The sequence below is a fragment of the Canis lupus genome, chromosome 22 (genome assembly GCF_003254725.2).
Source record: "Canis lupus dingo isolate Sandy chromosome 22, ASM325472v2, whole genome shotgun sequence".
NCBI classification, from domain to species: Eukaryota; Metazoa; Chordata; class Mammalia; order Carnivora; family Canidae; genus Canis; species Canis lupus.
In genome coordinates, this window is record NC_064264.1 from 57,899,968 (window position 1) to 57,917,274 (window position 17,307).

The 17,307-nt window shown below is 41.5% G+C and overlaps 1 protein-coding gene across 1 annotated transcript in view; it reads left to right on the forward strand.

The window, feature by feature from the left end:
• Positions 1-17,307, forward strand: part of MYO16 (myosin XVI) — a 481,094-nt gene extending 463,787 nt beyond the window's left edge. The window contains exon 36 of the mRNA XM_049099266.1: positions 15,970-17,307. Coding sequence (XP_048955223.1) covers positions 15,970-16,197 — 228 coding nt within the window. The 3' untranslated portion in view covers positions 16,198-17,307. The remainder of the gene's footprint in view (positions 1-15,969) is intronic.

The following is a 17,307-nucleotide window of genomic DNA, read 5'->3' on the forward strand; positions in this document are numbered from 1 at the left end:
CAGTGATGCTGATGTCAGGAGAGTGCATTCCAGTTGGGGGAACAGCAAAATCCCTCAGACAGGAGCACACCTGAGTTGCAGGGTGGCCAAGGGGGCCATTGTGGCCAGTGGGACATTAACTCCATGTGTTAGTAGATGTTTAAATGAGAGAAGTTGGAATTAGCATTAGCTGTGTTAATTCTAGAAATGGGAGACTTTTACATTATCAACTATAGCAAGAGGCTAACTGTGAAATACCAATTATGCCTGTATGATTTTGTTTTTCTTCAAAACCCTTGGCCAGGTTTGGAAACTCTGGTTTGCTCAGAATATAAGTGAAGGACAATTGTTTGCCTTTTCTGTAAATGGAAAATATAGACAAATATGGCTTTATTCTTGCTCAAGATACAAAGAACGGGAGAAGAGGTGCCAGGGAGCCAGGCTGCATATTCCCTGACTTGTTAGGTGTGGTGCTCTGGGCATGGATGCGGCCTGACATTTTTGAATACAAAATTCTAGCTGAAGAAAAACGTAATTTTCTGTTGCACTGAAATTGTAATCATGTAGTTATGGTGAGAAGATGTATTTTATGAAAAATAAAAGAAGAATTTATTTTACAACCTTAGTACACTTGGAAGACAGGATTCTTCTTTAATTTCTCTGATTACATTATTATTTGAAACTGTCACTTTGTATTTCTGACTCTGTCAGAAATAGGTTCCAGAACAGCTGAACTGTGATATTGGGAAGAAATGTCATGAAGTCAATGATATAAAAAGCCTAGATTTTGAAGCCCAAGTGGATTTAAATTAATTTTATATGCTTCCAGGTGATTTTTATTATCTATTTCTGGAGAGAAGTCTTGATTAAAAAAGATTTGCTCCCCTCTCTTGCCTCCTTTGGCAAAATCTTATCTCTTCTCCTTCTAATCCTTCCTGGTATCTGTTTTCCCTTTCTCTATTTGTTCTAGCATCTGTACCTGCATGATTTTCCATGACTATGTCTTAAAGACACTGTAATGGGCCTCAGTGTCACAGTGACTGCCACCGTGCCCATCAAGTCCATTTCTTCTTAGACACACAACTGACTAGGTCTTCCCAGCTTCCCTCACCATGCAGAGTGATCCTGTAATTGACATCCACTCAGTGGAATCAGAGCCATAGTGAGAGGAGCCACTTCCAAGTTTGATCTGTGCAAACCTTTGCCTGGTGTGCCATGTCCCTTCCCACTTAAAAGTTGGATATAAGGGGCACCTGGATGACTCAGTCAGGCATCTGCCTTTGGCTCAGGTCACAATCCCAGGGTCCTGGGATAGAGCCCTGCATAAGGCTCCTTGCTCAGCGGGGTGTCTGCTTCTCCCTCTCCCTCTGCCTGCTGCTCCCCCTGCTTGTGTGTTTGCACGCTCTCTCTCTCTCTCTCTCTCTCTAATAAATAAAATCTTTTAAAGAATAAAATAAAATAAACAAGTAAATAAACAAAAGCTGGATAAAGATGCCAGAAGGTGCAGAGAACACTCATGACAACACAGAAGGCCATTCACTGATCAGAAACACCCATTTGGGTGTCAATAAGAACATGTACTTCTTTTGTACTGAGCCGGTGGTGTTTGTGTCTTGTCTGTTATCTAACATCTAACTAATACCACTTCATCATTTATTTAATGTTGTATGTGTAATGCTAAGCATTATTATTTATGGTACTTAGTTATCTAAGTTTAGCTTCCATTTTGTAGTAAAAAAATTTTAAGATATCAAAAATCGTATCTTCTAATGACAGGATCATTAGAATGTTGCTTATTAGACATTTGAATACCAAATAATGATCAGTGGTACTCCCACCAAACCATTTATAAAAATCCAAAGCTTAGAACTCTTAACAAATGGTTTCTCAGAAATTCCTCAAAACCAACAGACTTAATTTTTCTCAGGGACAAAGTTGATCCTCTCTAACAAGCTGAAAATCCTGAGAAAATTTCATACTTTTAGGACCTTTTTGATGCATTTAATGATTGTGAAGGAGTGCCTTGTTTCCTTCCAGTTTTGAAGTGGATGTCTCTAACTGGTAACTACATTTTGGAGGGAAAAAAATCAAGGTTGTAACAGTGAATATGTTGTCCCCAGCACAGTAAATTCCATGGCCAATGGAGTTGTTAAACTATGTCCCTCTCCTAATTATAGCTGATTGTTTAAAAAATATACTCGGATTACATTATTTTATTAACATCTACTTTCCTAAAGTATTTTTTCTCACTCTAATTATATTTAATGCCACAATACATACATTATGGTTGTTTCCAGGAAAAAGTATTATGAGATATTAATAAATTAACAGATAAACTGTGCCTTACATAGCAATGCAAATCCTGGCTAATTGAACGAATGAAGGAAAGGATCCTTCTACATGGCTCCTCCATCCTCCAAAGGCTGCTTACTACCATGGTTTGACTCTTGCTTCCCTCACTTCACACCCACGACTTACCTTCTTTCTGAGTTATGCATAATACTATTGCTCCTTCAAAGCCAACTCTCATGCCCGGTACCACATCACGTGGTGCTTTTCTCTCTCATGGTTGTTTTTTTGTTTTTGTTTTTGCTTGTTTTTGTTTTTGTTTTGTCATTGTGAGTGTGAAAGTGAAAAAATATGAATACAATCCCACTCAACCCAAATGTCCTTCTTTCCTTTTTGTATCCTCTGCATCCTTTTACTCCAAAACCACAGCCCAATATGAATTTCTTGGCCAATATATCACCTTGAAATTAGTTTTGTCTCTGTCTCTGCTGTATTCCAACAACAATAATTATGCATACTATGCTTTAGTCAGTTAATGCTGTGTTCCCTCATGATATGTTTGTGGTTGTGTGATGTTTAAGCATCTTTCTTCACCTAACTCTTGATGCTTTTATGTCTTGTTGCTCAATTTGCACAGAAACCCTTTGAGGGAGTAGGTCATACGGTGTGGTTCTGAGTCCTGTAGAAGGCATCACACTACCTTCTACTTCACTGAAAGAACACGTATTCACGACCTGCACCCAAGGAAGACTTCCGGAAGGTCAAGTGATTTATTAGCACTCTGAAGGTCAGCTGAACTCAGCAAACTTGAATTTGTGTTCTGACTCTACCGCTTACTAGCCAAATGAATTTGGGCTTTAAAGATGAATTTCAGCACCTTTGAAATGAGACTAAGACAGAGCCTGCTTATTTCACATATTATGAGAAACTACTGTGATAGAAACATGCCAAAAGCTTTAAGAATATAAGACGCCTGGGTGGCTCAGTGGTTGAGTGTCTGCCTTGAGATTAGGTCATGATCCTGGGGTTCTAGGATGGAGACCAGCATTGGGCTCCCCACAGGGAGTCTGCTTCTCCCTCTGCCTATGCCTCTGACTCTCATGAATAAATAAATATTTTTTTAAAAAAGAGAATATAAGACAATATCATGAAGATGATATTAAAATATGCCTTCAGAAACCTCAGAGGATTCTATATTTGGGCATACAAACTGGGGCTGCTATAGAAAGAAATAAAATTCTATGTGTGGTTACATCTGATTGGACTGACAGAGTCTGTGTGAGAACGGATGGTAACAAAGCAGGAATAATAAATGTGGCTGAAAAATACAGGACTTTCTGTAACCTGCTAAAGTGTGTAGACTTGATTATTCGGACCAAGGCAAATTGGTAGCATTGAAGATTTTTGAACACACAAATTATATGAATAGATCTTTTCTTTGGAGTGATAAAATCTAGTAGATTAATTGTCCTCAAAAGAACCTCCTGGTGTTTGCAGTAAGTATCCTATAAAATCCCAAGAAACATGTTTTAAAAGAAATTGTAAAGCTATTACTTTCTGTATTTCCAATATAAGAGATTTATGTTTTTCTATATATTCCATGGATTTGAACCCCATTACTATAATATCTCATTACTATAAACATACCCTAAATATATGTTATCAATTTTTGTTACAGTCTAGTCACTTATACTGATACTGCCATGTTTTCTTAAATGAATTAAGGTAAAAGAACAGAGCTCATACAAAATCCATATCCCGAAGTGTCACAAATTAATTACATTGAGTGATGTATAGTACAAGCATAAATTTCTATTTTATAACTTTCCATTAATAGGAAGAAATATACATTCACTCATCAGAGTCCATTTTTATTCATAGCTATTACCTAAAAGCAAATCCAAATAAATGTCCACTTAAATGATATTAAATGTGTTGTAATATAATATTACTTATGAAAGTTAAGAACAATACTAAATTTTTTTAAGAAATCAAAATGTACAGATAAGGTACAACCCTAAAAAAGCTAAACCTTCCCTGCCCTCTTCATTGCCTCTGTCTAGATATAGCTACTCTTGTTTACAATAGAATTTGTAAAGTGCCTTTAAAGAGATATTTTTCCTTTTATTTAACCTTTTGTCAATAAAGGAAACAGAACAGCAACAAGAGAAACAAAATAGTAAGAATGAACTTAATTGAGTCACTACATAAATAACTATTTCCAAATTAGAAAGAATCAACTCTTTTTTTTTGCATAAGCCAGAAATGCTGTTAGCACATTCGGATCATTTTCTTAAAAATTTTAGAAGTATAAAGATATATAACCCTTTAATCAAATTTTTTTTTCTTTTGAATCACATATTACTTTATGCCACATCTTTACGACCTATTTAGGTAGACTTTGGCTTTACCAACTGTGCTTTTTTAATTTTACTTTTTAATGTTTTTTTTCCTCCAATGTCTTGTTAGCATCAAGTAGAAATGGGATTTGCATTTGAAACACTAATGTTCACTCTTCAGTCAGCCAAGATGCTTCTTTCTTTTAATTTCCAAATGTCAGTAAATACGTCTTTTCACCTTTGGGTGAATAGTCAATAGAAAAATCAACTCTGACAAATGAACAGCAACATGATTTTACATATGAATTATTTAACAAAGTCTATTTTTATCCTGAAAGGGAAATACTTAAGGTAAAAATCAGCAGCAAATTATTAATTTACATTTATTAATATTATTCACAGAAATGCATATCCACAGGAAGTAAAAAAATTTATATCTCATTTTTTAATTAGTTCATCTCATAGAACTCTATTAATGACACCATAGAAAACTACTGAAAATTAATAAAAAGATAGCTAAGTAATAAACCTCATGAAGCCTTACATCGCATTTTGTTTCCCTTTGGATTGTGAGAGATTCAGTGGATTTTGACCCTGGAAAGTGAGCAAACTAATGATAAGTGTCCCACTGAGATGAAGAACTTTCATGAACTTTACAACCCTTTATCAAATTCTGTCTTCAAGTCTGCCTGATACCTCTAGACATTAGAAGGCACAAAATACTTTACAATTCTGGGTGGGGAAATGGAAACTAGAGTCATGTCTCAAACATGACTAAATATCTAAATATCAAAGCAGCAAGATCTCTCAAATACAGAATAACCCCCCTTTTTAAAGATTTTATTTATTTGTTTGTTTATTTATTTATTTATTTATTTATTTATTTGAGAGAGATAGCACAGAGGGAGAGGGAGAAGCAGCCCCCCACCCCCACCCCCTCAGAGCAGGGAGTGCAATTCGGTACTTGATCCCAGGACCCGGTATTATGACCTGAGCTGAAGGCAGACGCTTCACTCAGTGAGCCCCCTGGGTGCCCCTAAAACCCATTTTTTAAAAATCCCCAAAGTGATTTGCTGAAGTATTAATAGCCAGTGTTATAAGTGGCACTATTTTCCCAGAATTACTGTATCGATGAAGTAATTGAAAGGAGAGGATTTTAACTGCCGATGAGCATTCCAGCCCAGAGGGAAATGCCTGGACCATGGTCATTCAAGTATCTGCTCACGCCTGCTGGGAGCTTGAAACAGGGCATTCAGAGGCACCTGCTTATTGAGTGTGGATAGCATTGCTTCCCCTTCCATCATCTTTCTTTGAGAGCAGAAAGGAGTTGAGGCCATAGATTTGGGGTGTAGCTTACACACACCCCCTGCCCCCATCCCATGCAGCTCACGTGCAGGTGACTCCCATGATGCTGCCTGGGCTCCGGGGGCTGAGCAGTGGCTCCATCTGTCAGTGCCTTTGAGGGGCCGATTGTTCCAGCTCCCAGTGAAACTGTGACTTTCTGCTATCTCAAACCAAATCACCAGTGGCTCCTAAGCTTTGAAGCTTTCATATTTCTTTCAAATGTCAAATTTAAAAATAAAAATCACAATAATTTCCAGCTATATTACTAGATTTCCACTGATTTTGCTTTCAAAGGCATTTAAGCTGACAGATGGTCTGCATCCTTTCCTAGAAGCTTGAGGTTTGTACCTGTTATACAATAGTATCATTTCCCCCCCATGACACCCAAAAGTAGTAATTCTGGGCATGGGATGCCTTAGTCTGTTTGGGCTGCTATAATAAAGTGCTGTGGACTGGGTGGCTTGTCAACAAGAGAAATGTATTTCTCATGGTTCTAGAAGCTAGAAGTCCAAGATCCAGGTGCCAGTGTGGTCAGCATAGGGGTTTCTTCCAGGTTGTAGGCTTCTCTCTGGGTCCTCACAGGCAGAAGAGGTGAGAGAGCTCTAATCCCATTCTTGGGGACTCCACCCTCATGACCTCATCACTTCCCAAAGGCCCCAACCACAAATACCACCACACTGCGGTGTAGGATTCCAACATGTGAATTTTGGGGGTACACAAACATTCAGACCACTGTATAGGATAAGCTTGTTGGATCATCTGAGGTGTTACAGTCTTTGGCCACCCCAAAGACTGGGGTGACTGTCCCACTGTCTTTCAATGGCTCCACTCACGAGCCATTCAAAGCCATCTAGGCATGTCTGAATTCAGAGTAACTAATGGGTCTGGGACCACCCATACCTGATGTGATTTCAGGGCAACAGAGCATTTTTAATAAGTTCCCAGGGTTTTATGGTGTTTGAAGGAGCCGTATCTGAATCCGTGACATGTGAACTACCTCTCAAGTGCAAGAATTTGCTAGGGATCTGTCTGGCATTACTTGAAGGCAGTCTCTTATTTCCTTTTCCTGTCTTTGACAGGAGTGAGGTGCCCAATGCCCCCAAGTTGATGCAAAAAAAATGAAAACATAAATCTAATATACTGTGTAAGAAAAGATTTCAATACAGAGCAAGCAAAACCAATGAAAAGAGTCTCCTTTAAAATAGAGTCAGGAGACCATCTGGGAGGACAAATTTATGCACGTCCTCCTGAGAGGCAAAGTGCACTTTCTGCCCTTGTAAGACCTCTGCCTGGACTTGAGTCCTTCCTCGCCAAGACACCTGAGTCCTTGGCCTTCTTCACTTGGAAAGGAACCAACTTTCAAACGTTTTGATCCCTGATCTACATGTTAACCTTATCAACCCCAGTTCAGCTAGCCTCAATCCTGCCCTGTCTTCCTCTGAATGCGAGTCAGGTTTCTACCTGAATCCATCTCCCAAGTGGCAATTCGGATTGCCCAAATCAATGTCTGTTTGCTTAAATTTTCAGCCAATTCTTTCTAGGTTGATGATTGTGATCAACTTTCTCCCTTCTCTCAAGCATCATCCCCGCCCTCTCCCCCCCACACACATTAGGGTTCCATAATAGGAACTCTATTTAAGCTCTCCACATACACTGGGTGCGTTGTGCTGAGTAGAGATTAATTTACTCACTTTGGACTTGAAAGGACACCCCTGGTCTGAGCAAGCAACACATTCTACTTCCAAGGATTTCTACCCACTTAGATCAACATTTTCCCACTTACACATCTTATGTGACCCTTTTTAAATGGAAACAAAATTCCTCTTAACCTTTAACATTTCTTAAGTTAATTTATTATAATGGTAATTAAATGTAGACACACATTGTTATATAAGGTCTCTTGTATCCTTTTGCCTTTCCTTACAGCTATAAAACCAAAGCAAATTTAGAAATGCAGTGTGACAAAAGCCAGAAGAGCAAAAAATTAAAGTTTATAACATTTGTGCTAGGTGTGATTTTGTTTAGCTGGAAGGAAATTACTGATGACAAAGTGAATTTGGTCCTGACTCAGATTCCATGAACTTGGTCCATTTCTACCATCCTTGGCTGTTGATGAACCTAAGCCCCTACCACTTCTCTCAGCTTGAACTGCTAGGCAACTCTTCATCTCACCCATGCTGTCATATCGCTTAGCTCTTTCTCAGGGGAGAGGCCTGATTTGCATATTAAACCCATTTACTCTTTTCTCATCGGTCTGCAATGATATCAGTAATATTATGTGTGTCATCTTGCTTGTAAATTACATACGAAGTGACAGAATAAAGCCTTGCTGAGCACTAACTTAAAAAGTTAGCATCCAAAGCATGCTTGTAGTACTTTTGAAAAAATATCATGAGAAGAAAAATGCAAAAAAACATTAGATTCTCCAAAGAACTTGAGGACCCCTGAAAATACATATACAAATCCCTATTTCAGAAACATTACATTTAACAGTTGTTTAAATTATTCGCTAAAATCTGTTTATCTTATTCCTGAAATTCAAAGATTCTCTGGACCTTTCATTTCTTCCTGTGTAACTTTCTTTAGTATACACACATATAAATATATACATATTTAAACACATATATACATACATATATAAATATGTATAAATGTATATAATAGGTATGTTATAAATCCAGTGTGTTGCCAAGTATTTTGAGAGCTTCTTGTTTTTTTTTGTTTTTTTTTTGTTTTTTTTGAGAGCTTCTTATTGATAAGGAAGAGACTATGTTATATTTCTGTAGGGCCCTAAATTGTGAGCAGTGCTTTCATTTTATGTTATCTGTTTGACTCATCAGGATAATCATAAGTCAGCAGTGTTTAGGGATTTTCTCAAATCCAAGAGTTCACAATGACAAAAGCGTAGTACCCCACATTTGCAGGGCACCAGCTAGTGTTTTAAGGCCATCTTTTAAGAGCCCACATATGTAACTCAACTAACTCCTCATCTGTTTTGTTGAGCTAGATTGTAACTGTGATCCCACTTTACAGATGAGGAAGCTGGTGGGCTTGGTCACCGGACTGTCATTAAGTGACAGATGTAGGATTCCAGCCCAGAATTCCACTTCTAAGGTCTGGGCTGTCAGCCATGCTGCCTCTGCTCAAATGAGGACCAAAGTGTTCATAGACTGGTGACTTTCTGTGAAAGAATTAAGTCCAGTGTCACTGCTGGCATTTGTCTACATCAAAGCCTATGAAAACACCTCTTCTCACTTATTCTTTCCCCCCTTTCCAAGTGGTGGCAACTTCATTTTTTTTTTTTTTTGCAAACTCATTTTTAATCATTCAGACCAAATGATATCTTCTCTGTGAAGTTTCTCCAGACCTTCCTCCATAAGCAACATGTCCCAGGTAAATGGGGAAAATGTTTTAAAAATCTCTTTCTTTTTGAGCTACTCCATCTCTATGCCATGTGCAACAAAGTTAAGATGGCTGTGTGTTTTGCATCCTTCAAAGTTCCTCTAAAGGCAGGGTATTTGTGATATTTGTGGAGCACAGGGATGGGACAGTGTGGACACCCAAGGGTTCATGGATATGGGACCATCTTCATGTTCCCAGTCATAACACTTGCTTTTTTGTTCTGAAAGATAATGATTTTGTGTCCAACAACTATAACATAAAACATGCCCCAAAAGAAAATAAATAAGTGAGTAGCTGTCTGAAGTGACGTGGGGTGAAGATAAATCTTTGAAGCAGTGGTAAACGAGCTTCAAGGTAGGAGACACCAATATGGCACCCTCTAGTCAACAAAGAAATCAGGATAAATGAGACGGGGTAGGGGGTGAAGTCAGCAGACTCTAGGCACTCATTTCCAGCTGCATCCCTGATCCCCAGTGTCAGTTCCTCTCTTTCTGAAAAGAAATGGTTCCCTTTCACCACTACAACTAAATTTTTAAAAATTATTTTTTCATCACAAGTACCCTCCTTAGCCTCTATCTCCTATATCATCCCTCTGGTGACTGACAGTGTGTTCTCTGTAGTTACAAGTTTCCAAAACCAAAATTTTTGTTTAAAAAGCATTATTGCCTTTTTAGTAATAATGTATCATGAAACAGGAAATAATGGTAGAGGGAGCTGTGAGAGTTTTTGTTATTACCAATAGGACACGAAATTTAAAGAATGGCAAAACACTGATTCAGACGTTTTTTACAGCACTAACACTGTGAATACTTTGTAGTGTTTATGTATTACTTGATCGTCATCTAAATAATATCCATACTTGCATCCATTTGCTATTTTAAACTATTAAAGCTCTTTTAGTATCTGTGATAAGTGTTATTTTTGTGCCTCAGAATCTAATAAGTTCAATAAATCTAAATAATGCAGATTAAGCATCATTAGTCGGGGCACACTGTTCTTATCTCCCGATTTTCTGTTTATCATCTCACAGATCATAGTTTTTAAAAGCCCTCTGAACTTCATTCATTATGTTGCAAGTAGTGAGCTACCATGTATCCTTACACAGAATTTTAACTTTCATTTAAGGAATAACCTGTGAAAATTCTTTGTTTTTCTTTTTTAAAGGAAGATCAATAATGCTAAATAATGCTAGTATGTTACCATCTTATATATACCATTCTGGCAACTATCTTTGTTCCTATTAGATTTTACTCAATACCTATTAATCTCCATAACAGACAATAAAGTTCCATGGGATCTCTCAATGAAGGGGTTTATTCTGAGCATTAGTTGATTATTGCAAACATCAGTCAAATTTTTGCTTATCAAGGAAGCATAGAAAGTTCCTGGTTGTTGATGCAAAAATGGTGTTCTTCTTTACTTACTTACTACATTATTCAAGACATCAATATCCTCATTATGAAAATGCTTTCTAATGGTTTGGGTATGTAAGTTTCACCTTTCATAATGTACTTGGGAATTAAGATATTTTTAGTAAACACTGAGAAGCTTGGAAAGGGTAGAGGGCCCCCCTTTTTACCCACACAGCAAAGCAATAACTCAGGGAATTTGGGACATTTTGTGTCAAAATCCCTCCCCACCAGCCTCCATCAGATTAGGAGCCATAGGAAGTCACTTGTCAGCAGACAGATGCTGCCATGTGCAGTGGCCCCAACTGAAAATATGGTCCTATTATGAAGGCCTCCATTTTTATATCATTTTTGTGCCTTTCTTGCTTTCTTTTATATTAATGGAGTATTTATGATTTCACATTTTCTTTATATAACTTCCAATTACACATTCTCTCCCTGTGTTTTCTGTAGTTGTACTAGAGAAGAAAGCATGCATTTTTTGATTTACTGAATCTTAGGGAATTTTGTTACTTTGGTCATTTTACCAATACTTTTAGAACCTTGGAACATCTAAACTCCACATAACCACTCCTGGCTTTTGCAGATTGTCACTACCATGCATTCTTGTTCTACAGCTAATGTATAGTCTGTAAGACATCCCAAGCATATAACTTTGGTTGACCCATGGATTTAATTCTGGTGTCCTTAATTCTCTCTTAAATTTCCATTTTCCTATCTGGGATCATTTTCCTTCACCCTCACAAGTACCTTCACCTGAAAAAAAAATGGGAGACTTCTGATGGAAAATTTCCTCTTTTTTGTTGTCTAAAAATATCTTTAGGGCAGCCCGGGTGGCTCAGCGGTTTAGCACCTGCCTCTAGCCTAGGGCCTGATCCTGGAGACCCGGAATTGAGCCCCACATCGGGCTCCCTGCATGGAGCCTGCTTCTCCCTCTGCCTGTGTCTCTGCCTCTTCCTCTCTCTGTCTCTCATGAATAAATAAATAAAATATTTAAAAATTAATTAATTAATTAATTAAATATCTTTATTTCACTTTTTGGGGAATACTTTTACTGAGAATAGTTTTAGGTTGAATTGCTTCCAGTACTTGAATCTGCTATTCACTGTGTCCTGGCTTCTGCTTAGAAGTCCACTTTCAAAAGATGAATGGATAAAGAAGATGTGGTCTATGTATACAATGGAATATTACTCAGCCCTTAGAAATGACAAATACCCACCATTTGCTTCAACATGGATGGACCTGGAGGGTATTATGCTGAGTAAAGTAAGTCAATTGGAGAAGGACAAACATTATATGGTCTCATTCATTTGGGGAATATAAAAAATAGTGAAAGGGAATAAAGGGGAAAGGAGAGAAAATGAGTGGGAAATATCAATGAGGGAGACAGAGCATGAAAGACTCCTAACTCTGGGAAATGAACAAAGGGTAGTGGAAGGGAGGTGGGTGAGGGAATGGGGTGAGTGGGTGACGGGCACTGAGGGGGGCACTTGCCGGGATGAGCACTGGGTGATATGCTATATGTTGGCAAATTGAACTCCAATAAAAAAATTATTAAATAAATAAATAAATAAATAAATAAATAAATAAATAAATAAACCAAAAGCAGAGGGTTCATAGAGCTTCCAGGTTGGAAGACACAGGGAGATTTGGGGAGAGTGGTGCTTTCAGAAAGGATGTGGAAGTTCCTTGTCCTTTCTCCATCCCTATGCATTTCTTCCATCTGGCTGTTCCTGAGTTACATCCTTTAATAATAAACCAGTGATCTAGTAAAAAAAAAAAAAAAAAAAAAAGTCAACTTTCCCTCTCATTGTTGTTCCACTGAATGGAATGTGTCTTTTCTGTTTGGATTTTAAAGTTTTTTCCTCTGTCTTTGTTTTACTATGATCCGCCTTATATCTTCTTGCTGTTGGCAGTGGCCTGTGTGTGTGTGTGTGTGTGTGTGTGTCTTTTGTGCTGTTTGCTGAGCTTCTTAACTGTGTGTGTACTGATGCCCTTTGCGGGCTCTGCAGACTTATCTCCTTGAGTATTGCCTTGTCACATTCTTTGTCTATCTTTTCTTTCTGGAATTCCTTTCATGTGTGTCTGTTGGGCTATCTCTTCTGTTTGTCCATCATTTCCTCTCTCCCAAGCATTTCATCATAGGTATTTTCAAGTCTTTATCAACTCACCCTAAATCTGGATCATCTGCAAATCTGTTCTGTCCTTCGATTTTTGGAATTTCGAATTTTGGAATTTCCTGGTCTCTCCGCGTGTAATTTCTGATCACACAGTCAGCGTTGTGGGTAAACAAACTGTAGATGCTGCAGACAATGTACTCTATCTGAGACATTCTACCAATCCCGTTAGGGGTCAGAGGCAAGAGAGGACGTCCTCAGTCCAGTCAGGGACTGAGCTGTGGTGCAGAACCAGCCTGCCTCTCCTCTGCCTCTGATTCCCAGGCAGCACCTGCTGTGCTCTGGCCCAGAGAACTTGTCAGGTCTCTTTGTTCTTCAGCTCTGGGAGAGCAGAGACCAGATGCACAGATGCGCTCCAGCTGTGCATTTCAGAGTCCCCGGGCTGCTCTCCAATGTGTGTCCCACTCCGGGCAAAATCTGCAAGTCTTGAAGATGAGACTAGTCGGGTGCTTGAGGGTTTTACCTCCCCCCCGCCTCGCTCCCCTCAACCCCAGATTCTTGCCTCTGTAGCACCTTGGACATTGTAGCAGATTTCACTCTGTAAGCTTTTGGCCTAAGGCAGCACTCCTGCATACATCTGAACAACTTAACAAATGTCTCTTGGGGAAAATGCTCATCATTTGAGGGTCCTCCAATTCCTGATTTGTGTCTCTAATCTCCTACAACTGCAAGATATTGTATGGTCTCTCTTTCTTCTAGAAAGGGCTCTCTAGACCCACAGAAGAACTCAGGATTGGCAAAGTCCCAGGAAGGGGTGGGGGGTGGGGGGAGCAGCTGGTAATTATCTGTTGAGAAAGATTCTCCCTGTCCATAATTTTAGTTTCGCTGGTTCTCCATTTGCCAGAGCTATCTGATGCTCTAAATATACGATTTTGGTAATTTATCTCTTTCTTTGTGCATCTTTACAATGGGAACAATAACCTGCCATGACCTGCAAAATCCTATGCAGATGCGAAGGTTTCTTGTTTTGTTTCTAATTAGATCAATGTGAAGTTAATGTTACTTAACACAAATGATACCTCAAGGAAGTTGGGAGGAAAAATCAGCTGAGATGGTAGAAATATTCTTCCATCAACTACATACTTTCTCATAAGAACGAATCCCATGGCAGTATCTTTTGCAGATCACTACTATGGGCTGACCATGTGCCAAGGAACATATATACAGGTGCTCAGTATCCATACAGTGACTGAGATTGCAGCTAAATGTAATCGCCAAGCGTACACAAGTGGAGAGTAGAGGAGCTAACATACAGAAGTGAAGGAAGCGTACAGATTCCACTGGATCCGAAGTCAGGAAGGGAGAAAGAGAGCATGGCCTTTAGCGTAGATAGGGTCCTGGAAAACAGTTGTTCAATCAGTGATAAGCAGTGCAGAGTAAGACTTCAGAAGACGCTCTGGAGCTGACCAGCTGGTTCCACCATTTTCCATGTGACTTTGGCCAAATTCCCTCACCTCTTTGTGTCCCAATATCCTCATCTATGAAAGGCTGGGTGCTGTACAGGAGCAATCCTCTCAGGAGTATTGCTGAGTTAATGCTTCTAAGGTGCTTAGAAAAGTACTTGATACATATTTAGCACTCTAAAGTGTTTATTAAAAAAATATTTTTACACTCTCCCTTTCTTGGCTCACTTCTCTGAGCATACAGTCAGTCTGGCTTCCTCGGGAGCCTTCCCAGCAGGAGGATCTCATTTCCAGGTCCTTCTGGTGCAGTCCTGGACACTGGAGAAAAAGACCCTTTCCAGAGGGCATGCTGCTTCAGCATGGAATCCTGGAGGTCCCTTCAGGGTCAGGACAGTCACAGTCGTATCTTTCACACTTACACGATTTTTCTCTGGTTTTCTGCACAATTTGGGGGACCTCCTTTTGCTAGTAACCAGCTCTAGAAATCTCGTTATGCACTGCAGATTTGGGTTTGACTGCCCAGCTTCTGTGGTTTCTCACCTTGTCTTGACCTTCTGCCCATCTCCTTGATTCTAGCTTTAAATTCTTCTTCCGTGACAGGTAGACAGTAGGCTCGGGAGTCCAGGTGTAGGTGTTGGTTCTAGAATAGAGCACCGATTGCCCTTATTGCCAAGTGATTGCTTTCACATAGGAGCCAACCGCTAGGTCCTGCTTTCATTTACTCTTTGGTTTTGATGGAGAGGCTGAGAAGGGCACCAGCACAAAATGAGTTACTTTGGCAGTGGGTTGAGATGTCCTGTTTCTCCAGAATTCTCCCCAGTATTCCCATAGTGATGTGTAGCACACAGAAGCGAGAGGAAGAAGCCCATACAACTGCAGTCATGATGCTCTCCTGCAACGGCTCCTAAAGATCTGTCTCTGTGGACACAGAGGGCTCACAGCTGCTAGTTGAGATCACTGCTTTGATTTGTGGTCACAAACTGGAGCACTCTGACGCCACAGTGAGGTTGCAGTGTTTTCAAGTGCAGATAACCCTGCCTGCCCTGAGCTCCTCTGATATGGCAGTGGGTGTCCTTTATTTGGCCACACCCACCCCCTTGGAAACCATTTCTGTATTCGTGTGATTCTCTGTAGACGCTGACGGTGAATGGGCCCTCCTGAGTAGCCCCATCCCTGGGTTAAGCCATCGTAGCCAGCAGTAGGGTCATGCTGCTTCAAGGCCGTTGAGCGGTACTGCACAGATGGGAGGACCCTGGAATCCTGGCGAACCTTCAGAGACCCAGAAACTTCTATTACAAGTAGCCTCGCAGCTGTGATGAATGAGGAAAAAGCATGAGATGGCCTAAGAATGTATATGCTAATAGAGGGCAAAGGGCAAACAGACCAGACTGCCTCTGGAATCACCTGGAGGGTTATGTCCTTAGCCAGTGTCCCTGTCCTACAGGTTTTGTTGTTTGCCATCATGGGGGGTGGGGGGTGGGGAGGGCTTCCCGATGCAGCAGGGCCGGGAGGGAGGCTTCGTGGCCAGTGCCCTGGAGAGTGCTCTGCCCCCGCCGGCCCGAGGCACCCCGCGTGGCTCACCTCCCCTGTTGCTCACAGCTGCTCCTTGTCCCCTTACCTCCCGCAGGTAATCCACCAGCTGAGGCTCTCCGAGAATGAAAGCGTGGCCCTGCAGGAGCTCCTGGACTGGAGGCGGAAGCTGTGCGAGGGGAGAGAAGACTGGCAGCATCTCCTGCACCCCTCGGAGCCCAGGGCGCCTCCCCCGCCGCCCTGCAAGAAGCCGAGCCTGGTGAAGAAGCCCGAGGGGGCCTCGTGCGGCCGGCTGCCCTCGGAGCTGTGGGACTCCAGCCTGTGAGTGCCGCGCTGCAGGCGCCAGAGCAGAGCCGCGCCGGGCTCCAGGCCGCCGGCCGGGGCTGCGCCACCCGCACCGGTGCTTCCTGCGCGCAGTGATCCCGGGCGGAGGCCCGCAGAGTCCGCGTGCGTGCACCTGCGCGTGTGCTTGCTCGCCGGCTGGGGGGCGTGCACTCTGGTTCTTAGGCTCCGTGGCCCTCGGGCGCTTGCTACCCCCACGGAGCAAGAGAAGGGCCTGGAGAACCTGGGGGGCAGCGCCAGGGGGAGGAGGCAGAGAGGAGGGGCGCGCACGCGGAGCCGGAGCCGGGGCCGGGGCCCTGTTGAGCCCCACAGCGCGCCTCTTGTTCGCCCGCCGCTCTCCTGGAATACACTCTACAGGACATACGTTTGATTTCTTTGCAGTTGTGTTTTATTGGAATTACAAACCTGATCATTATTTACATGTTTAGGACCCTGTTTTATAACCTGATACAATTGGTGGTGCTCCCTTCAACACACACATTTTTTTAAAAAAATTCATTTCTAGAATTTTCTTTCCTCCACACGCCTTTTTTTTTATTATTATTATTTTTTTTTAATTAAGCCTGAAGGACCTGAAATCCTCGAGACTATGTCACTGCTTTAGCTTGGCCAGAGTGGATCCCGCGCGCGCGCACAGACCGAGCCCCGGGTTCTCTGCTCTCCTGGCCTCAGGGCACAGCCTTTCTGTGCAATGTCTCTGCTCAAGTGCACTGCGAGCTCTTTACCCACGTGTCACCTCCTGGCGTCACCCTAGGTTCCGGGAGCTCAGTTGCACACGTGTGGCTTCACATTCATAGCCAGTGGTGTGACCGGGTCGGTTCCACTTGCAGTCTGCACATACAGAGGAGCCCGCGGAGATGTGCTGCTGGTGCCCCACATCCCAAGGTTTCTGTCCCCTCCGAGCTGCGCTGCATGGCTCACCTGCTGTATCTCCTCCACCCTCCCAGTAACACAACCGCCCTGTTTACCCGTGTGCTTCTGTGGCTGTCCGGAAGTCCTCGGCAGTGCCATCAGGCAGTGCTACTTGGAACTTTGTATTCATACCAGCCTTTGGAAAGTCACCGTACCAATAAAAGGTGCAGCTGTGTTCTTG